Raw genomic sequence first — 22,955 nt, forward strand, 5'->3', positions numbered from 1 at the left:
TATACATAACTTACTAGCTAACTGATGTCTTTTGTTTACGAAATGGGAACATACATCTAACAGGTCTACATACAAAGTTTCATCAATCTTAGTGCATATTTACTCACATTACTGTGTTCACAAGGTTCAATAATAATTATTGCAAAGGGCAATAACTCCATAAATCGTCAAAAGCTGATTTTTAAACTCGTCCGAGATCTTCCCAATGTTAGTCTACATAAAATAATAACTCCGTTATTAACTGTGGAATCAAGCTGTTTTCCAACTCATCTGAGATCTTTCCAATGTTGGTCTACACAAAGTATAATTAAGCTTGGTTTATATATTTACTAAAGCCATCCCGTTCAAAAGGTTCAACAATAAATGTTAGTGCAAAGTTCAATAACTCTGTAAATTACTGTCCAATCAAGCTGATTTTTGAATTCTTATGAGATCGTTCCAATGTTAGTCTACACACAGTTTCATTTAGCTCGGTTTAAATTTACTCAAGTTATTGAGTTCATGGACGACATAAGATGATTGCAAAAGGTCAAAATGTGCATTCACGTTTGAAAAACAAAGATTTTATGCCAACTATTGTAATGGGTTATTCCTGTAAAAGTTTCCAAGGATTCTCGAGACTTTCTTGGCATATTTGTTTATTTCAGTAAGAATCATACCAATAAATGAAATTCTGATGACAGTATCCATGCATAATACAGGAACTGAAAACTATTATCAAATCGGCCAATTAAAAATAATTTTGTTCTAAAAGACAACTTCAAAGACTTCAAAAATTGAATGACTGCATTTTATTACGAATGAATATTTCATAGTTCTGAGTTCACAAATTCCAAAATTGATCCTTTTATTCTGACAAAATACATAGTTGAATCCATAATAAAAATCTTAAATAATTCAATTGATGACAATAAGATACGTGCCAAATCCAAGGATACAGATAGTCATATGCATTGTATCATTAAGGTACATACATGTCTATATACACAACATCACAGTCCGAAGTAAATTATTAACAATTTACACCCCCCTTTCCCAAAACCTGAACAACTACTTTATAAATTTTACAACATGATCCGTTTGAGTTTACGCGTCCGGGTCCGGGAATATTGTCTGCTATCTTCTTGCTATCTATGTACAACAATACTTGTATGTATGGGTATACATACCTGTAGCACATAATTGTAATTTATTTACAGCATGATTTGAATCTGCTGTATCTTTTTTGTAGCACATTCTTGCAATTTACTGAAGTGAATGGAAATTTTAAGTCTGTTACATTTCGCATAACACATTATTTTCCTTTTGTTTCAAAAAATTACTCCATGCTTGATATTTGGTGTCTGGTATATAGCAAATCTTAATAGATCGTTCATAAATCAAAGACTAAAGCGATTTTCTTTTTGTCACAGTTACAATTTCCGTTGTCTTTCAAAAAATCGCTCCATGCTTGAATTTTTGTGATGGTATACTTTCTGTTGTATAGCCAATTGTTAGTAAATCTTTTCAAATATCAAAGAGACAACATCTGTGCAGGGCATACAGATGATACATTCTCTATAAAGATGTTCAGTAATGTCGGTTGTCCATTTACAACACATTCCTCTGTTTCGTCACTTTAACCCTGACCACTTCACACACTTTGGATGATCACCTTCCTTTTAGAATCACGAGAGAACCGATTTGACTTGAAGATGTCACTGTCGTAAAAGGAGGCCAAGTTGCTAATGTTTATCTGCCGTGCCTGGAAAACAGATCGGCAATATAAGTAAATAGTACTAATGTGTTATCAAAAGTGTTGTCTATTTACAGAAAAATTTAGTTTAGCATGCCTCTGACACAAAGTCTCTAAAAGAAACAATTTAATTCAAAGCAAATATTTTAATTTCAATAACATTTTTTAACATTTTCAAATATTATAACACTTTCTTTGCTAGAATATTACGGTAATTCTTGGTTTTTGAAGGTTATTCTTTACATCTTAACCCATTTCATTATACCAGTTTAAAACTGATGTAATAAAGAAAATGATTTATTCACTGGAAAGAGTAATTTGCCAATACATAGAGAATTTCTGGATTTAATAACGAGTAATCTTATACATTGATCTTTATACACTGCATTTACTAATACCATATGAACAGGAAAACCAACCTTATCCTGTAGATCTTTCTCCGAGATTTCAATCGACTCCTGCTCCATGCCGAACCTGTTCCTGTTAAATGACATCTGGTCGGCAGCCAGCTGGGTAAGGATGAAGAGAAGCAGCTCATTGTTGTCCTTTCTGAAGGAAAGGTAGCGACTGAAGGTCTGAAAAATAATGGCATGAAAATAAGTCAACAGAAGTGTAGTTTCATTCTTATCAATTCAAATGTAATATAATTGCAATTATTTTTATATCAATGAAAAAAAATCCCCCTTCTCTTTTTTTATGATTTATAAAGTGTTATGAGAGTTAGTAATGTGATTGAACATCTATAACCCATATAGAAACAGATTAACAGGTACAAAATAAATATCACCATCACCTATATTTCAGATTTCACTACCAATTCTTACCAACATTTCAGAAATAGAATTTGTCAAACTGGCTGTTATTCTTACCTTCCTCATGGTCCTTGTGATGCTGAACTTCTGGGTACTAATGAAGCTCTCAAGCATGATGCGGATCGCCATGTTAACGTCATCTTCATTTACATAATCTCTGAGATGCATCTTGGCATGAGCCTCCGCCATCCTAATCATAGATTCTATGTGACGAACTGTGATGGGAATACTACCAGTGGACTAAAGAACACAACACAGAGTTTTAGTAAAAAACAATATTTCTATAATTCCATTCCTGGTATAATTTGTACTCTTATATTCTGTGAACATGTATTATGTATGTCTTGATCAAGGTACAGATTGACTTGAAAATTGTCTACACAGTTAGGTTTACTTCCTTGTCCTATAATTTTTTTCATTCCATCACATTTTACAGGGTGTAGTATTTTGCCATGTTCTCTTGCATTGAAAGTGATTTAAATTCTAAATTCTTGAACGTCTACAAAAGAAATTTCAGCGACTCTATTGCTACAGCTTTTTATTCTATTAAAGTCAGTTATTCTTAAACCTCATGTGATCAGGCAGGTGAATGACAAATGATTAAACCACCATGTCACAAGAAATCCAACAAAGAACTTACCATGGATTCTCTTCGTAGTTCTGCGTACATCTTTGCGATTTTATCTTGATCCATCTGGTGAAGTTTGGGATGTACCTTGTCCTTACAGTACGTGATGTACTTCTTGAGCAGCTCCTGGGGGAGGGGCTCCACAGAGGAGTTGGTGTTCAGCATGTTCTGATATCAATCAAATACAACATTTAAGGGACACATTTCAAGCAATCAATCTGATCATTCTCTATTTATAATTTTGAAGCAAGAATCAACTTAAATGTGTTTTGTGTTTGTTTGGAGATGGCTAAAATTTGCTATAATATTTGTCGAAAATGAAACAGAGAGTATATTGATAATCTATATGTTAAAATCATAGAATACTGATTTTTTTTATATTAGATTTAAGGAATTCAGTCAAAGTTAAAAAGATCCTTTATATATTCTATAACAGAATATTGTAATAACACGAAAACTCGTTGCATAACAGCCTAAGAGTTCAGACTGATTTTATACATAGTTGTTACATTTTAGACTCACCAGATTTTCATCGACTTGTGCCTCGCTAGCATCAGGATGATGTTTAATGTGACTTCCTGTCACAAACCTGGCAAGCCTCTCGTCCTGGATTGGGTCGACAGTGTCTCTTACTACACACAGAACGTCAAATCGAGACACGATGGGCTCTGTCAGATCAACATTCTCTGAGAATGTGAGTGAAGGGTCATACCGACCCCCGATGGGGTTGGCTGCGGCGATCACTGCACACCTTGCCTGAAGGGAGGTAACTATACCAGCTTTGGAGATAGAGATAGTCTGCTGTTCCATGGCCTCGTGTATACTTGTTCTGTCGGCGTCATTCATCTGTGTATTCAAACAAGTACTGTCAAATTATTCAATTATTTCATTCAAGTATTCAAAGTTGTATCCGTTTCAAAGTTTTATCTGTTAATTCAAATGAGCATCATCAAATGATTCTATTATTTCATTTCATTCATTTGTTTATTTAGAAATAAAAATTGTTCTATGTTGCTGTTTAGTTTTATCATATATCATGGTGAAAAAAATACTGTACCTTATCAAACTCATCAATAACACAGATCCCCTTGTCAGCCAACACTAGGGCTCCGGCCTCCAACGTCCACTCCTTAGAAATAGGGTTCCGTTGGACATAGGCGGTCAAACCCACTGCCGAGGCTCCTTGACCGGTAGTAAATACAACTCTTGGTGCAGTCTTTTCTACATATTTAAGGAACTGTGATTTGGCTGTACCAGGGTCACCACAACATAAAACATTAATGTCCCCTCTCACTTTATGTTTACCGCCAGGGTTCTTAGCCTCACCACCAAATATGGACAAAGCCAAGGCACGTTTAATATCCTCATGACCATATATGGATGGTGCAACACTAGCGAAAATCTGAAATACACAATCCAAAAAAAGTAAGCAAATGTATAATGTCCAAATGCTTACATTTTTAGATAACAAATATTTTGTTCAACATTTTGATACGAGAATTTGGTAAAAAGATTAGAATCACTAAATGAAATCAAAAGTTAAGTTTTGTAAATGTGGCATACCCTCTCCCCTATTCTTTCATCCTTTGATAACTGAATGATGGCTTTGATATCTTCATCTGTTAAACAGCTGGCAGCCATTTTGTCATCTTTCTTTGTGATGTGGTTAGCTTGGATAACTGTGGCAAACACTGGGAATCCGTTGGCGACATTAAGAGAGCCGTCGTAGTTGTTGTGGTAAATTCCTGTCAGCTCCTGCAACAGAAAAGAATATACTCATAGAAATATTCAAACATTCTCTAAACTACATAAATTGTTCCCCTTTTCTTTTTTAAAGTGATTTTTTTATAAATAGGTTTGCTTTACCATAATATTGTATTATCTTACTTTAATTCTATTTTTCTCTTATCTGACTTACTATTTCATCTCCAGGTTTGCACATGTCCACTTGGTCGTCCAGTAAAATGGCATCCTTCGATCTTGGTAACCGTCCGGCAGGAACCTTTCCTGGACTCTCCTGTAGCGTGATTCTCTGATAGTTTTTGTAAATGGTCTGTAAGAGATGAACATTAATATCAGTTCTGCTAACTTTGTGGTATACAGACAGTTGTGGATTAATCTATGAAATTGGTAGATATCATTATTAGTTTTACTAAACTGGATGCTTTAACTACAAGAACCTTTGTTTGTATTTGTGAATTTCAACAATACTGATGCTTTAGATGTCCAGATTGAAATCCAATTCCGGCAGGAACCTTTCCTGGACTCTCCTGTAGCGTGATTCTCTGATAGTTTTTGTAAATGGTCTGTAAGAGATGAACATTAATATCAGTTCTGCTAACTTTGTGGTATACAGACAGTTGTGGATTAATCTATGAAATTGGTAGATATCATTATTAGTTTTACTAAACTGGATGCTTTAACTACAAGAACCTTTGTTTGTATCTGTGAATTTCAACAATACTGATGCTTTAGATGTCCAGATTGAAATCCAATACACAGTGACTGGTATCAAATTCCATTATTATTAATTAGTTTAAATAGCATTTTAATTATCTTTCGATATATGTACATACAATAGAATACTTGTATTAAAATGATATGTCTACTCCTCATCTTGTAGCCACTTCAAGGATGGCATGTGGTCTTGACTTCATTACAGAGTTGAAGATTATTACCTGTTCCATGTTGATTTCGAAGGGTCCGGTAGACTGACATTCTGGACAGGATCCCGGCTTCACCTCGTTGTTTTGAGACTGGTAGAATGGACCGAGGATAAAGTTACATTTGTTACAGTCATACTTAATAACACTGAGCTGGGGTAGCACACCTGTCGAGCTCGTCACCACACCACTTGTTCTGATAAGCTGGTTCAAGTGGAGCTGGCGGAGAGAACGAAGTTCTTCTATCAGCGGCAACTCCCCAATCCGTACGTGGATCTCCTTGACGATCTTCTCGTAATTTGGGTACATACTCAATACAACATCTTTTGCAGCCTGATAAGAAAAGATATTTTTTTAGGTTTAATGACAAGCAAGTATCAGCCCAAATTAAAATGATATTATGCCAATTTATTAACGTTTACTCCAATAAGCAGTATACAACCACTAAACTTTCCAATGAAACTAAATCTTACTTCAACTGTTTTTATTACTATAATTTTGAACTCTACAGGACTTACTTCATCAATGTCTGATGGAGCCTAGTGGCAGGAACAGTATTTACTATTTTATTTATTACTCACAGACTTTGACTTACCTCATCAAAGTTCTGTAACATTTCCGTGGGAGCCTCAGGCAGAAAATAGGCCAACACCTGTTCTACTGATGCCAGCATGTTGTAGTCAATGATGAGACTTTCTTTGTTAGCTAGAAACATAATAATGTACCAATGAATCAAAGGAGAATAATTTCAAAGAATTTACATCGAAGGTTTGATGGAGACATAATTTTGAACAACAAAAATAATTGCTTTAGACATTAATATGGTCAGATGATATACTGTACATCTTAAAAGCAAGGAAGCTACCTAAATTTAACTTTCATAATTAGATGTGATCATGTGTTGTGCAAAAGGCAAGAATTTTCTCAAAGTATTCTTATTACACATTACTGTGATCCTTCAAAGACTTATTTGCCAAGACGCATTAATGATTTTACCTTTCAGTTGATATTACCATTTGCATTTTTGTTTCCTAACATATATCACTTTTCAATTAAAATTGAAGATAGAGAAATCATTATACCTTCCACCATTTGTCGAATTTTTTCTCTGTACACATTATGTCCTTTGGAGTCCACAAATGTCCGTAGGAAGTTCTTAAATCTGTTTTTAATTTCTGTCTTTGGTCCCAACATAGATACCCATTCTCTCACAGTATGTCCCTTCATGTCTTCTAGATTCTCAATACTTTCAATCATCTGCAGGAGAATCAACAACAGTTAACTAACTGAATATAATCTACGAATGTGATCTACATTTATCTTGGTTTTTATTTCATTTTCAGGAGCTAACTATTAAATCAATATTATAGCACTGTAGCACAAATTGAAAACAAAGATATCCTGTAAACTGCTTTATTTTCGCAGATCAAATGCTCATGTAATTTCACACTGGAACTAAATTGTGAATTCAAATGTTTTGCGAATAATTGTGTAAAACATATTTGTGAATATACAACAGACTTTGATTGTGAATATGTTGAAATAACAAAACATGAATAATATGGTTTCATTATCTAAAACTGAGTGTTAAAAGAGATACCTATTTTATAAAATGGATCAATTTATTGAAATTAACAATCTGGTCCTTTTGTCCTTTTCTCAAACATTATTTTTATAACTGGGACTTGAAAAATTGCAAATAAAAATAAAAATAAAAATGTGAAATATTGTGTGGAGAACTAATTGTTAACCTCATCATCCTCCATTTCACCCTCGGCGGCTCGCTCAGCTCGTCGTCTTTTACGTGGAGCTGCCTCATCTTCCTCATCTGACTCTTCTGTAATTAGGATTTTGGATCATTGATGAATAAAGAATACAGAGTAATGTTGTGTTTTTTAAATATCTGAACGAGTTAAATGTGAGAAATTGATGAATTTTTTTCCTTACCATACATTAATCCTCTCCTCATACGTCCTGTAAGAATTCCCTCCTCTCTCTCTCTCTGTCGTATTTCTCGTTCAGCAGCTTGTCGTGCCGTCTCAGAAAGGTCTGAAAAATCTGCATCGTCATCCAGTCCTTCCTGATCGTACACGTCCAGTGCTGGTATAGCTCGATAGTCCCTGTAAATTAATTAATTACCTCAAATATCATCTTATAATAACAGAACAGTAGAAGGTCAATAGCTGCAAAGGTATACCAACTCCCATAACAAATAATTTTTAAACAAACTAACCTTTCGCTATATGCCTATTTGAAAAGAAATTATATATCATTGCAAGTTGGTCAATTGACACTTCTTTGTATCATTTAATTATTTCTATTATAGACTTGCACATTATTCTGGTTGCACAATTTACTTGTTCAAGTTTTATATCAACGCATAACCGGCAGGTAAAGTTCCAGTGCAGGTGATCAAGAATTAATTTAATCTTGTTTTACAAAATCACAGAAAATGCCTAAATTCGCTTCTTGTAGGCTATTCTCCGGTTAGTATATAAGTATGCAGTAAATTGTAGTTAAAATTATGAAAAGTATGTCAATGCATGATGATAAGTATCTATATCAATGTGTATATGATGCTAACTGTTCAAGCTGGTCACCAAAGAGTTCCTCTCCATCTTGTTCCTCTTCCTCCTCTCCAGCTGGATCTCCCAGGAGTTCAGACTCATCCTCAAAAGGAGGCAGATCTCGACCCGGACTCGAGGTGATTGGATCAATTCTCCTCCCTCCTCTAGCTCTTGACGAGGGCCTGGATGGACTGGTGGCCGTGGAGAACGGATCTGATGAAGTTTCTTCCTAAAATTTTTAATTTCTTTTTGTTTAAGTAATTATCAAAATCAACAAGTGTGATAACATTGTTTACATTGTTTAAAATAAAGGTTGAAGTTCCAACTTTCCTTAATTCCCAGAAATATAGCCCCTAGCTACATATGTACAGCTGGTGGATCTCTTGGATTTCTGGTTGCATTTTTCAATGAAGACTTCATCTGTTCAGTCGAAATAATGCCGCTTGCAGTTGCACATGTGCCAGCCACGAAAAGTTTTTTTTCCAAAGTTTGTTATAATAGATCTATGCTTTGAAAATGTTGATTTGGAAATTAACGACAGTTGTACTTTGTTTAGAAATATAAACATATATGATATATGCCAAGACTAAACCAATTTAATAACTTTTCTTTTCAACTGTATCCTCATCAAAATGAATGAGGAGAAAACGGCGTGACCGAGCTGACACAAATCGGCTATTTTTCATTTATTGTTCATAATAAACAAACGAAACAGCATTTAAATTACATTAGAACTACAAAACAGCAGTAAAGTCTTATTGCAAACATGATAAATTATATTATCAATGCATATTCCAGACAAAATATTACACTCACCGCCATCCTGTTTATTGTGTCTTCGTAAACAACGTGATGGTTAAGCGCGGGAAATAAAGGTTCATGACCTTAAGGTCATGGGTCAAATAACGTTCGGAACTAGCTCTCGGACTTTTACATACGTATAGTACTAGCATTATATTCGCTACGCACCTCACACTGTCAGCAATGAGGGTTCGATCCCATCTGGGGGAGTATAATATTTATTTTTATTTTTCTCCATGAGATATAGTTATTTTCTATTCCTATTTTTGTAATCTACCCGCTGTAAGAATAATTGAAATAATAAGATTACCTTCAGTTTTTATATAATAAATATTGTTTCGAAACTGTTTGAAGAAATGGAAACATATACTGTTATAGTGTATTGTATTTAATGAGATAAGAGTAAGTAAAAACTCAACTTGAATGTCAATCTTCATTTGCCATGGTATTGTTTCTTCCCACCTTCCAAAACACATGGAGCGTCTAAACTCCACTATGTTCAGCATCAGAGGAATCGACAATGTGTTTCTTCAAAGCTGTTATAATATTCATTTAAAATGTACATACAAACCATTCAAATAGAATTAATCAAGTTATTGTCATTTTGTATTTGCCAAATGGGAAGAATTGTTTAAATCCATTAAGATGTGTATTTTCATAACCTTGGAACACCACCTATTTTTCACGCCACTGAATTTGGTCATGGGGGTTTAGTTGGTTAGTTTTCCGTTACAGATGAATATATCTTTGCAAATTCATTGGCAGACTTTTTCATTTTTATATATCTTTATGGGAAATAATCTGTAAATTAGAAGCACTGCTAGGATCTGTGTAGTTTTGTAAGCATTTTTTCAGCACTGATGAATAAGAAAAATGTCCCATTTGAACTTTCCATTATCCAGATATTAGGAGCCCATACTATAGTCCGCTAAACCTGCATACATTATTAGGCTGTTTTTCATTTATTTTATTTATTAATTTTTGCATATATATTAATCAAAATTTAAAAAAAAAAAAAAAAAACAATAACATAGGCAGGTTTAGCGAACTTCTCATACTAATGATCATCTTTATCCTAGAAATAACTATCACAGACTGTGGATAAGATAAGGAAGGGAGACAAAGAAAAGTTTATCTAAGAACTTATTAGGAGAATGAAGGCTGTATGACATTATCATCTAAACAATATGTATTGAAGGACAAGGAGCAAGAGATATATTGAAAGGAAACTTCTTGCTCTGGAAGACACTCTCCCATTGGAAATTATCAAGCGACGTTATAGGGCATTGATAATTCAAATACACATGCCTTTTCTCAAATGAATAACATTTATAGAATACTTTAGATAAAATGTCTATGTTATATAGATTCCATATCCATCCTTTCAAATGAACACACATTTAATCAAAGTGGATTTTGTTGTCTTGAAGAGACTCTCATTGAATTACTTCATGTAGAAACATAAATTGTCTAAGCATGGGTTACCTCATTCTCGAGAAACTCCAGGGATTACATACACTGATGTTATGCGAAATGTCTATGTTATATAGATTCCACATCAATCTCTTCAAATGAACACACATTTAATCAAAGTGGATTTTGTTGTCTTGAAGAGACTCTCATTGAATTACTTCATGTAGAAACATAAATTGTCTAAGCATGGGTTACCTCATTCTCGAAACTCCAGGGAATACTATCACTGATGTTATGCGAAATGTCTATGTTATATAGATTCCATATCCATCCTTTCAAATGAACACACATTTAATCAAAGTGGATTTTGTTGTCTTGAAGAGACTCTCATTGAATTACTTCATGTAGAAACATAAATTGTCTAAGCATGGGTTACCTCATCCTCGAAACTCCAGATGTTGTACAATTATAGAATACTTTAGATAAAATGTCTATGTTATATAGATTCCACATCCATCCCTTCAAATGAACACACATTTAATAAAAGTGGATTTTGTTGTCTTGAAGAGACTCTCATTGAATTACTTCATGTAGAAACATAAATTGTCTAAGCATGGGTTACCTCATTCTCGAAACTCCAGGGAATACTATCACTGATGTTATGCGATTGTAATCCATGGAGCATCGAGGATTGAGTTATGCAAAATGTTTTAGAAATAGCATGGTTTCAAAAATTTCCTCAATTTCGATTTGGCCAAAATGGTTGGTTATAATTAGGAGGCAAATAATTTTGTTAAAGTGTTTGAAAATTTACAACAAAAAAATTCTCTTTGAATTCGAAATTAAAATTTTTTGCTATCAATATTTGTGATTGTTTCCTTGTAATTGCAAATATATTTTTCTAGTCAAGCCATTTTATCGAATTTCCCATCAATTCTTTTTTCAAATGAATCGTATAACAGTACATTGTAGTTGACTGTATTCTTTTGATGCAGGGCGTTACACCACTGTAAAATTCAAATGAATTCTCCGCAGGGCTGTGATTGGTCCAGTTTTACTACGAGATACTCCAGGAGTGGATATGACATCAGTGATAGTAAACCCTGGAGTATTGAGGATGACTTTAGGGACACATAATTTCTAGATGGTGGAGTAGGCAATGAGAAGCTACTGTGACTATTTTTATGGTCATTACATTGATATTTTCTTCAAAATTCATCATGCAGTTGCAACACTGTAAAAGTAGAATTGCATTATTAAAAATTTCCCTTATTTCGATTACATCAAACCTTTTTTGATTAAAGATACTCCATCGCCAACAGAGCATAAACGATAATAATTATTTGAAGAGAAATTGGTATTTAATTGTGTATATGTCTAACTAACGCAAAAACTAATATAAAATATTTCATTTTCCTTTTGGTGAATACACAAGCAATGCTCCATTCCATATAGGGCATTAAGTGCCACAGATATTTTTTTGGATGCAATTAATTATTTTTAATATTTTACCTGAAGTTAATTAGAAGCTCAAACTTTCCAATGGTGGTAATGGTGTAAAATAAGAAACTTTTGTAACTGAAGAAAAATACTAAATCGTCTGCTCCTGTTTTTGATTGAGAGAAAATACTGTTTGTCAGCGGTGGACCATGATCTTTAATATACATGTATCCACATTTTAACATCACCAAAAGCAAATCTTGACTAGTGAAAATGTTATCACACCTAAAATAGTTTGAAAACACGAAAACAAAACAGCCGAAAATATCCACTTTTAGAGTATTTTTGAACATTCATGTAGTTATCCAAAAATTAAAAGAAAATAAAACAAACTATTCAAGCACCACAATTTATTTCACATGTACAACAGTTATCTACATGTAATGAAAAAAACTTCATATAACAACTTTACTAACAATAACGGTACCTCAAACAACTTTGGCATGAAATCAAATTCTATCCATGGTATTAAATAGAAGAGACAGGTTCGAATATTTTGACTTGAAATTATTATTTTTTTTGTATATCACATCAGAAACTGATGAAAGACACAGGGACCTGACAAATATTCCAAACAACCATTTTAAGTAAGTATCTATAGAAGCACAATGATTGGGGATTATGTGCCAGACACCTGTGTATGATACTAACCATACCTGTACGTAAACATATTAAATTTTGTGAATTTAGGGGAATTTTGCGACATCATTACCCTTGCAAATATTAGCAAGTTTACATTTCTTTATTACACAATCCAATTCCCTGAACTATGAAAACACAGGTTTTGACTTTAGTTATATTTATTTTGATGACGTTGTAGTGAAAAAAATGTATAGAAAAATAAACCAGTTTGGCTACTTTATTTAAGATAATTCTATCTACTAATTTAGCTGCTATTTCCACATCTTATCGTAAAGTATTTATATAAATATATACTTTGTGTCTATTTAAGTTTTGTTAAATTATGCACTAAACTGTAAATTTATGACACAAAGCTAAGTCCAATGATAATCACAAGGGCTTGGAACAAATACTTGTCAACATTCTATATTATTGTCAACGAGAACTATAATATAGGTACATGTATAAAGAGATCTATAGTTTGGGATATTGTTCCAAGCCCCTGTGACGACAGCCTAAGTGAACAGCACTACAGAAATCATTTCAGATAGTCAATTCTAACATACACATTGTGTACTATTTAGGCCTTCATTCAGAACATACCTCTGTATGATATTGAATTTAATTTCAGAAATATTTTCAATGACATGTATCTATATAATAAACCAATATGTACAACTGACAATCAACATTTGGACAAAACAACAATGATCACATTTTTGTTATCCTTCATTATAATGACCTTCCATTGATGTTGTGACTGTCACCCACTGAGCATTTACTCCAGCGACCATCCTCCAGTATAAATATTTACTTAAAAGCAGGTTTATCGATCATCAGTTTCAATGACCATAAAAATCCTAAATCAATATGCTGCGAACATGTATGAACCATAAATGCTTACATTTACATTAAAAGTATATTTGAGAGGAGGTAGTTGTACATGTATCAGAAAAGAATTGTACTGTCTTAGGCCTATGATGACTAGGTGAATACAACAAATATTTCAATGATTGTACAAGTAACATCTTTACAAAATACGAGAATCTATATATTTATGCTACGTAAAACATGTATATTACGATTAGGCCATCCATAAGTACCATCTTTCTAAGAAATATTTTGATAAAAGAGGTTTACTTCTTTGGGAATGTTTTAAAAGCTATGTGTGAATGTCTTCAGAAGGAATGTTTGGTCATCTAGCTGTCATGTGTTATATTTGCAAACATATACCATATACATTTAACCATTTACATGTAAATATAATACATCCGCTTCAACATACCGAAACGACGTTAGGACCATTTCCGTAATTTAGTCCCACCATCTGGTTCATTGTGACGTTATATATTGATGTAATTTTTTGGTCACAATTGCCGGACTGTAAGACTATTGGTACACCATTTATTATTTCAAAACTCCTGTATCTGAATATTCCAAATGGATTCCACATACAATTCAAGTTTGTAGTGGATTTAAACCAGACAAAGACATTATTTCTACTAATGCCTGAGATTTCTCTGGTATTCTTTATTTGCAATAAAATATTACAGAGTTAGCTCCATTGCTGGTAGATATCCATTATGGTGTCATTATTTTGTGGGTGCAATTCACTTCGTTTTCTCAAAAAAAAATATGACGTTATGCCCGCTAACACATATCGTCACAATCAATACCTAACAACAAGGGCTGATAACTCTGTAATTTGCAAATACAGAATAGGCTTTTACAATCTCAGAGACAGATATTCATCTATCTGTCAATTCAGCATGACAACACTATACTATAAAAGTTCACACATGTCAGCTACATTCATCATCATAACACTTTCACGATGTTCATATTTAAATCTAATAAATTTTGTAGTAAATGTACAAATAACAATCATTTCGACGATATCAAAGTTGGTTCAAGGTTTTACATGTGTATAATCAAGAATCTTTTATTTCATGTACTAAATCTGGTACTATTTGAAATGGAACGGTTTTGACTTTTGAGTAAAAATAATATATAAACATTATACATATACATAGTATCAAAACTGCAAAAATATGACTAGAACAGAATTAGCTCTCTTTAAAAAACAATTGTTATATATAAACAAAATATGATTAATACTTATAATAGCAGTATACAAATCACAAACCAAATAGACTAGCTGAAGCATTCTACATTTCAAAATAAAACATACATAATGATTCATTTGATCAGCTGTTGTCATTGTATTGTCTTAACTGTAGACTGATTTGTGACGTTTTCAGCAAATAGGTTTTTATAAATGACATGTGAATTAAAAGAAAAATATTATTTCCTAGTGGGTATATATGAAGGATAGGGGTATTCCAGTTTCTATATTGTATCTCTGAAGACTTCTATAGAGAAAATGGTGCACCTGTAGATTGACTAAAAGATACTGTCCAAAAGTATCGTAGATCTACCAGGTACGTTGTCATTCTAGGATATTTCACTGTTGACCCTCTGAGTCAGAGTCACTAAAAAACTAAGCTGAGGCTTTTCCTTGGATGGAATATCACTATCCTTCATTCAATGAATTTCAGCATTTAAAGTTCATAGCCCCCTATTTCTAATAATTTACATACATCTGCATAGTCTTGTTATTTAAGTATTGACCAACATGCAATTGACTATAGTAACTAACATGTTTGCTTAAAATTTGTTTAGCTGCATATATATCTTCAAATTGTATTTTACAATCCTATGAAGTTTTATTGAAATTGTATATTTATGGGCTATTCAAACAAAAAAGAGCCATAACTCCAGGAAAAATTGGAAGAAGCAAATAAATACAAAAAAAACCCATGTTATATTGTTTAATAGTTATGCTAAGTTACCTCCAAATGCTTCTTGAGGGTTTTAGTAGTTGAACGTCATATAAACAGCCAGGGTCATGTAAGGATGTGCCAGGTTTGTTGGTGAAGGAAAGCTGGAGTACCCAGAGAAAAACCACCAACCAGCTGTCAGTACTTGGCAACTGCTCCGCATGAGATTCGAACCCACATCCCAGAGGTGGAGAGCTTGTGGTAATATGTTAGGACATCTTAACCACTCGGCCACCGCAGCCCATGCTTCTTTAATTGTGGCAGTACATATAGCATATGTGCACTTAGTACAATAGTGAGACATACTTATCTAGACAAAGGCACAAAAATCGATGGAAAATGGAATCACGGGAGACACAAGGACACAGAATCCATAAATAATCCTAAGACTGGATATAAGAGTAAGCAGTAGACTGTGTAGTTTTGTCTACAAACAGATACTAAACAAACAAGACCATATTTAATTTTCAAAACTAAACAAAACATTTTGAATACCGTATTCAACCCAATAAGCACCTGGGCGTTTTAAAAATGGAAAAAAATGAAAAAATGCTGATAAGACGAAATTATTGCAAATCTATACAGTTTTGTGTAGTACTGGTTTTTATTTATACCTGGGCAATTGAAATCGAGGCCTCAAAAAGGGGAAGGGGCGCTTATAGGGATGTGGGCTCTTATTTGGTAGAATATGGTACTGTATACTGAAACAATCAAACTTAAACTGAGACAATCATTATTTTTCTATAAAAAAAACCCCAAAAAGATATCAAAATAAAAATCATAAAATAATAATAAATTATGGAATGTAAAAAAGAAACATGAAATACAGATTGTATATCAATAAAAATCAATGGTATCAACATGGTTTTATGAATTCAAAATTAGTATAAGGTATATATAAATGTCACTATAAATTTAATTGACTCTTAATGTAACGTTACCCTTTATTCAAATATTCATTTAATTTTACTACCAAAAAATACTTTAATGAAAGTGTTTAAATCTTTTAAATCCTACTTTCAAAAATTTTCTTTAGAGTCAAAGCATTTTATCCATATACATATATATTGTATAATGTATTACCAAAAATATCTCAAATGAAATAAATCAGAACATCTATACATATATTTGTCTTACACTTTGTCTTCAAACAGGCAGACTATCAACATCTTGACCCCTGGCATATCTATGTGCATACTCAGGTAAGCTAACTGCTCTGCCGCCATAAAATGCTTGACTCTGGTAGGAATGTGGTATCAATGTAGGGGATTGGCTCTCTGGGTCAACCTGGACATTCCCAGATCCTGGACTTGGTGAAACTTTTGAAGAGGTTGGACGGATTCTTAAACTACCAAGACTTAGACTTCTCTTTGTGACCCATGAGGCGAGGCTCTCTTCTTTTGGCCTCTGGTCAAGGACCTGTCGAATGCATGCCCTCAATAGCCGTGATAATTCATTTGGTTTCGGTTCATTGAACAGAGTATCTCTAAACAGACTAAGAACTTTTCCTGTTTCCTCTGGTTTCACTTGGTAACATAAGCCTTCGAGTTCTAATCTTTCAAGTTGTGGAATTTCGTAGGATTTGGTTGGACTGCTAATTAACCAGCTGTAATCGACACCAGTTTCTTTGCGCTTCTTATCCAGGTCATTTTCTCTTTCTAGTTTCTCCAGTTCTTTGATCTGATAGTCAAGCTCATTCATAAGACTGTCGCTGACTTGTGACTGTTGATCTCTCTCTGGAGGACGATTCGGATCCGCTGTTAATTTATTCCATACAGTTTTTAATGGAATCATCTTTATTCATTTCTTGAAACCCTCAAACCTGACAAAGAAAAGAAGTTGAAATATATTTTGGTATTTCAGTCAAATCAGAACAATTTTTTTACATCACTGTCAGTAATATGAGTATAATTTAGTCTTTAAGATCTACTGGGTATATTTTTTTTATGAATCATTCCATCAGCGACTGAGTTGCTTTCGCAATCTACCTTACAGGATAGGCTAAACCATTGATGTTTAGCATGCTGGTAAGCCTTTGGCTTTGACTTACCAGAAGACTGACTTACCAGCATACATGCTGCACATAGAATATATGTATATGTTTTAGGTAACATAAATGAAAAAATAGAGTAGGTTGTACTAGTACTCCAACAATGTTAGAGGCATAGCACAACGTAGTGCTGCAACAACAAACCATGGGACGATATATCACTGTATATAATCTACACGGTTCGGTTCCCTGTATTTTTGTCTTACATCATGGTACGCCTTACCAATTTCCGGATCAGGCTAATCTGGATTTTTTGAGCGGTTATGAGTATCTTCCTACAAATATGGCAACACTTTAAATTCCTGGAGACACTTACTATAGAATTAAAACAACATTCTGCAACTTTAAAATCACACATATAATTGGAAGCGTTTTGGATTCTGAATTATTGGAAAAGAAGGGGTAAAATCAACAGTGAAAGAGTGAAAAAAGATATTAACTTTTTGACTGATTAATTATTTACAAATATTGTGATACGTATCATATCATGAGACAAGTATCGTGAAAAAATATTGTATTGTGGGGGAAGTGTATCGTTGCAGCACTAGCACAACGTCACGTGACACTTTTGAAACAATACATCGTTGACAGCAAAATAATGTCTGATAAGAAAACGGATGACCATGCAGTTGAGGGATTTTTTTTTCTCAAATATTTCCAATTCAATTTTTCATATAACTTCTTTTATTCCTCATTATTGTGGCTTAATTTTATCAATTTTATCTTGATACTTAAAGTATAATAAACAAATAAACCTTCAATAACAACTGCTTTGATCACAGCATTGTTTTTATCAAGCAAATAGCAAGTGTCAGGGGTAAAGATTAGGTTTACCTGAAACATATATTTTTTGTCCTATTCAAAGCAAAGATTTAAATATCATTGGGATAAGTAACTAGGGCTGTTCTCGCGATATCACGTACCCACCTATTGTTATCGTAAACGGATGAACGGTTACCGCGAGACCAAGCCGTGCGTCTGCGCACTAATAGCTAGAGGCGAGTTATCATAGTGTTAGCCCATGAAGCTGTGTACGGCATTTTACTACTATATATGACTATACGACTATATACAAACCACTAAACATCGAAAAGTATCTCATAGCTTTTTTTACTGTTGCATTAGAGACGCTAATCTCATGCATGTATATTTAAAGGGACAATTCACTCACGCTAATTCTTTTACATAACCAAGAAGCAAAATATGGCATAAATGTATTGTTCTACATTTCTTATGAAACATATAACATAAGATATTGACAAATTCCAAATCGTTGATCAATACGATTAAGCAGGTACAATATGTACGCTGTACCAATATCCGAGCCAAAGTCACGCACGTTAAACAAATGAACTACATAACCACTGTGGAGGTGATATAATGATTTTTTAGGCAAGACAATTCACCTAATAAGGTAAACACACTTCTGTCAGAGCGATTTGAGCTGTTCTAGACAAAAGTAGCATTACTCTAGGAGCAAGGGACTGGGTTCGGCATACAAGATATTCGACCACAATGTGTAATGGCGGACAGCGAGTGAGTTTGAACATTTCACACGCATTTCACCACCATGGGATTTTCTGACATATCACAGTAAAACCGACTGATCTAATTTGCATTAGAACTGGGGGTTTCCCGATATATATACAAATTTTAATGTTCTCGTAGAATGAATTGTCCCTTTAACCATTTATGTAAATATTACCATATATCTATATAAGCCAAAAATGGCTTTCCAATGATGTTGGACTGATGAGATACTGATGAGATATTTCTGTGTTGTTTTTTATGAAAAATTGTAAAATTAAAACCTATGCATTGAAAATTCTGTAAGCAATGATCAAAATGTTGGTAAATTTTGGTGATTAATGATATATTATAAAAGCTTTTCTTGATTCGTTAGAATGAAAAGTACGACACATATAAATTTAATGAGTTTAACCCTGGAAATTCAATTTTGCTTTAGTAAAAAAAAAATTGCTTGGTAAAGCAAGATATTTAAATGAATTATATTCAAATTTCTGGTAAAGCGGAATATTTACATTTCACTTAGATTTCACTATAAATAAAAACTTCTTATAACATTAAAGACTTAAAATATAAACAAGAGATCCCAGAGGGATCTTGGCGCCCACCAAAGATTGATCTATGTCTGACAAATGAAAGAGGGATCTTTTCTCTGCTTTTCAAACTTACACTTCTTTTTTCTGCTTTTCAAACTTTAAACTATCAAAATCCAAGATGGTGGTCGCAAAATGCAATAGGCAGAACTAGGGTCCTAGAGGAACCTACATATGATATTTGAGAACAATCCCTTCAATACTTTCTGAGAAATAGCGGTAACAAACTTTAACTATCAAAATCCAAGATGGCTACCGGTCGGCCATCTTGTTGCCGATCAGTCCCAAAATGCAATATGCACAACTGGGGTCCTAGGGGAACCTACATATGAAATTTGAGAAAGATCCCTTCAGTGCTTTCTGAGAAATAGCGGTAACAAACTTTAACTATCAAAATCCAAGATGGCTACCTGGCGGCCATCTTGTTGACTGATCAGTCCCAAAATGCAATATGCACAACTGGGGTCCTAGGGAAACCTACATATGAAATTTGAGAAAGATCCCTTCAGTGCTTTCTGAGAAATAGCGGTAACAAACTTTAAACTAGCAAAATCCAAGATGGCTACCTGGCGGCCATCTTGTTGACTGATCAGTCCCAAAATGCAATATGCACTACTAGGGTCCTAGGGGAACCTACATATGAAATTTGAGAACAATCCCTTCAATACTTTCTGAGAAATAGCCGTAACAAACTTTAACTATCAAAATCCAAAGATGGCTGCTGGTCGGCCATCTTGTTGACTGATCAGTCCCAAAATGTAATATGCAGAACTAGGGTCCTAGAGGAACCTACATATGAAATTTGAGAACAATCCCTTCAATACTTTCTGAGAAATAGCGGTAACAAACTTTAACTATCAAAATCCAAGATGGCCACCGGTCGGCCATCTTGTTGACCGATCAGTCCCAAAATGCAATATGCACAACTGGGTCCTAGGGGAACCTACATATGAAATTTTAGAAAGATCCCTTCACTACTTTCTGAGAATTAGCCGTAACAAACTTTAACTATCAAAATCCAAGATGGCGGCTGGTCGGCCATCTTGTTGACCGATCAGTCCCAAAATACAATATGCACAACTAGGGTCCTAGGGGAACGAACTACATATGAAATTTGAGAAAGATCCCTTCAGTGCTTTCTGAGAAATAGCGGTAACAAACTTTAACTATCAAAATCCAAGATGGCTACCTGGCGGCCATCTTGTTGACCGATCAGTCCCAAAATGCAATATGCACTACTAGGGTCCTAGGGGAACCTACATATGAAATTTGAGAAAGATCCCTTCAGTACTTTCTGAGAATTAGCCGTAACAAACTTTAACTATCAAAATCCAAGATGGCGGCTGGTCGGCCATCTTGTTGACCGATCAGTCCCAAAATGCAATATGCACAACTAGGGTCCTAGGGGAACCTACATATGAAATTTGAGAAAGATCCCTTCAGTACTTTCTGAGAAATAGCGGTAACAAACTTTAACTATCAAAATCCAAGTTGGCTGCCTGGCGGCTATCTTGTTGACCGATCAGTCCCAAAATACAATATGCACAACTAGGGTCCTAGGGGAACCTACATATGAAATTTGAGAAAGATCCCTTCAGTACTTTTAGAGAAATAGCGGTAACTAGAATTGTTAACGGACGGACGGACGGACGGAAGGACGGACGGACGGACGGAAGGACGGACGGACGGACGGAAGGACGGACGGACGACGGACCACGGACGAAAGGCGATTTGAATAGCCCACCATCTGATGATGGTGGGCTAAAAATATTATCTAATTTACAAACTTACTGCATAGCCTTCGAGACTCAAACACAGGTAAATAGACCCCCGTTGAGTTAAGTGAGGCGATGACCTGGGGCGGTGGCCTGGTGTTCTGGCCGACGGTTCACCTGATGAAATTAAGACACCTGTGATTATAGCAGTTGCAAATCACTTTCCGTTAATTAGATATCAAATTATGCTATCTATCACAGCTCGATCGGCACTGTATCTCTTCGCCATGATATATTGGGTACCTTCGATAATTTGTTAACACTTGTACTTGAGCTTTAAAAGTTTCCATATGTACAAACTCAATCAATAGAAAATTAATATTTGAAAACTAAATAAATGGAAATCAGTCAATTATTGAAATCAGAGTATGTGGGTTTAATTGTGCTATCTTTCACGACCCTATCGGAACGGTATCGTCGCCATTATAAATTTAGGGTAGCTTCGATGATTTGTGTACAGTTTTACCTCCGAAAATTCAAAAGGTTCAATATGTTCAAATTATATCAATTTAATATATTAACATTTAAAATTTACCAAGCAACAAATATTGGAAAACTAAATGGAAATCGGTCAATTATTGAAATCAGAGTATGTGGGTTTTATTATATTAATATTTCACGGGGCGATCCATTGTATCGATCGAGGAAGTAATCATGCCAGAATGAGGACATTCACAGTTAGCATTACGTTTTTTTTAGTGTAACACCTCTACAATTATGAAAAATGTGATGGATTATTCAAATAAATTACATTTTCAATAAAGAGCAAACTTTATGCTATTTGGTTTATTTTCTGTTCATCACCTGAATTATAGCCTAGATCGCTTCATCGGACGAAGCGTAGTTTCAATATGGCGTCGTTAGACTGTACTCTACTGTAGACACGCGATGCACTCTGGGATAGCTTCCGCTGCGGGCGTCGTTAAGTAAGGCTATGAGGTACCTTCTTATCCCTACTATTTTTGTCCTATTCAAAGGTTAAATTTAATTTTATATTCTTAGACTGATTAAAATGGGGATCAGGGAGAGAACATTCAGTATGAGAATATGCCATAAAAGCAGATTAACATATAATATCCTCTGCACATATGGGATGTTTATAAGTAATTTGTGTACATATATATATATATATATATATACATTACCTAAGCTCGTTTTTTTGAATTGTCCCTTTAATATTAGGTGTTGTTTACCTGTCCTTGTATTATTCTAACTGCAGGTATGTGTTCGTTTGTATTCTAGTTTTCTGCTATATTTGTTGTATATATATTCCTGGTAGGAAGCCAGTCTTATTTAAACATAACGATAGATTACCTTTCAGAGATAAAGTTCTGCAAAATACACTTCTTCTGCTGTTGATGATGCTACACTGCTGTTGATTGTTGAATTTCCGGTTGACTGAACGCACACCTGATGCAACGGCACTTTTC

General features: G+C 34.2%; 2 protein-coding genes across 3 annotated transcripts; both read right to left on the reverse strand.

The window, feature by feature from the left end:
- Window positions 1–776: 776 nt before the first annotated feature.
- On the reverse strand, window positions 777–9,320 carry LOC138336060 (DNA replication licensing factor mcm2-like). Its single transcript, XM_069285342.1, has 15 exons — window positions 9,222–9,320; window positions 8,423–8,634; window positions 7,786–7,958; window positions 7,590–7,675; window positions 6,921–7,095; window positions 6,434–6,543; window positions 5,854–6,171; window positions 5,094–5,228; window positions 4,739–4,930; window positions 4,233–4,577; window positions 3,698–4,021; window positions 3,188–3,343; window positions 2,605–2,787; window positions 2,155–2,310; window positions 777–1,744 (listed from the first exon to the last, which is right to left on the reverse strand). Exons 1-15 carry the CDS (start codon window positions 9,225–9,227, stop codon window positions 1,634–1,636), a joined length of 2,682 nt encoding a protein of 893 aa, XP_069141443.1. The 5' UTR covers window positions 9,228–9,320; the 3' UTR covers window positions 777–1,633.
- A 3,134-nt stretch (window positions 9,321–12,454) lies between these two features.
- On the reverse strand, window positions 12,455–22,925 carry LOC138336933 (protein RD3-like). 2 transcript variants are annotated; one of them, XM_069286565.1, is made up of 3 exons: window positions 22,840–22,925; window positions 21,542–21,642; window positions 12,455–17,402 (listed from the first exon to the last, which is right to left on the reverse strand). In XM_069286565.1, exon 3 carries the CDS (start codon window positions 17,372–17,374, stop codon window positions 16,727–16,729), a length of 648 nt encoding a protein of 215 aa, XP_069142666.1. In that variant the 5' UTR covers window positions 17,375–17,402; window positions 21,542–21,642; window positions 22,840–22,925; the 3' UTR covers window positions 12,455–16,726. The 2 variants fall into 2 exon arrangements, with proteins under 2 accessions (XP_069142666.1, XP_069142667.1); XM_069286566.1 differs by lacking the exon at window positions 21,542–21,642 and having other exon boundaries at window positions 22,840–22,922.
- Window positions 22,926–22,955: the final 30 nt, after the last annotated feature.

The sequence above is a fragment of the Argopecten irradians genome, chromosome 12 (assembly GCF_041381155.1).
Source record: "Argopecten irradians isolate NY chromosome 12, Ai_NY, whole genome shotgun sequence".
Classification (NCBI taxonomy): domain Eukaryota; kingdom Metazoa; phylum Mollusca; class Bivalvia; order Pectinida; family Pectinidae; genus Argopecten; species Argopecten irradians.

Coding starts and splice junctions, on each gene's coding strand:
- LOC138336060 (XM_069285342.1), bottom strand. Junction 7,096..7,589: donor GTGAAATGGAGGATGATGAG/GTTAACAATTAG, acceptor ATTCTCCTGCAG/ATGATTGAAAGTATTGAGAA. Junction 4,931..5,093: donor GCAAACCTGGAGATGAAATA/GTAAGTCAGATA, acceptor TTTCTGTTGCAG/GAGCTGACAGGAATTTACCA.
- LOC138336933 (XM_069286565.1), bottom strand. CDS start 17,374: ATGATTCCATTAAAAACTGTATGGAATAAATTAACAGCGGATCCGAAT.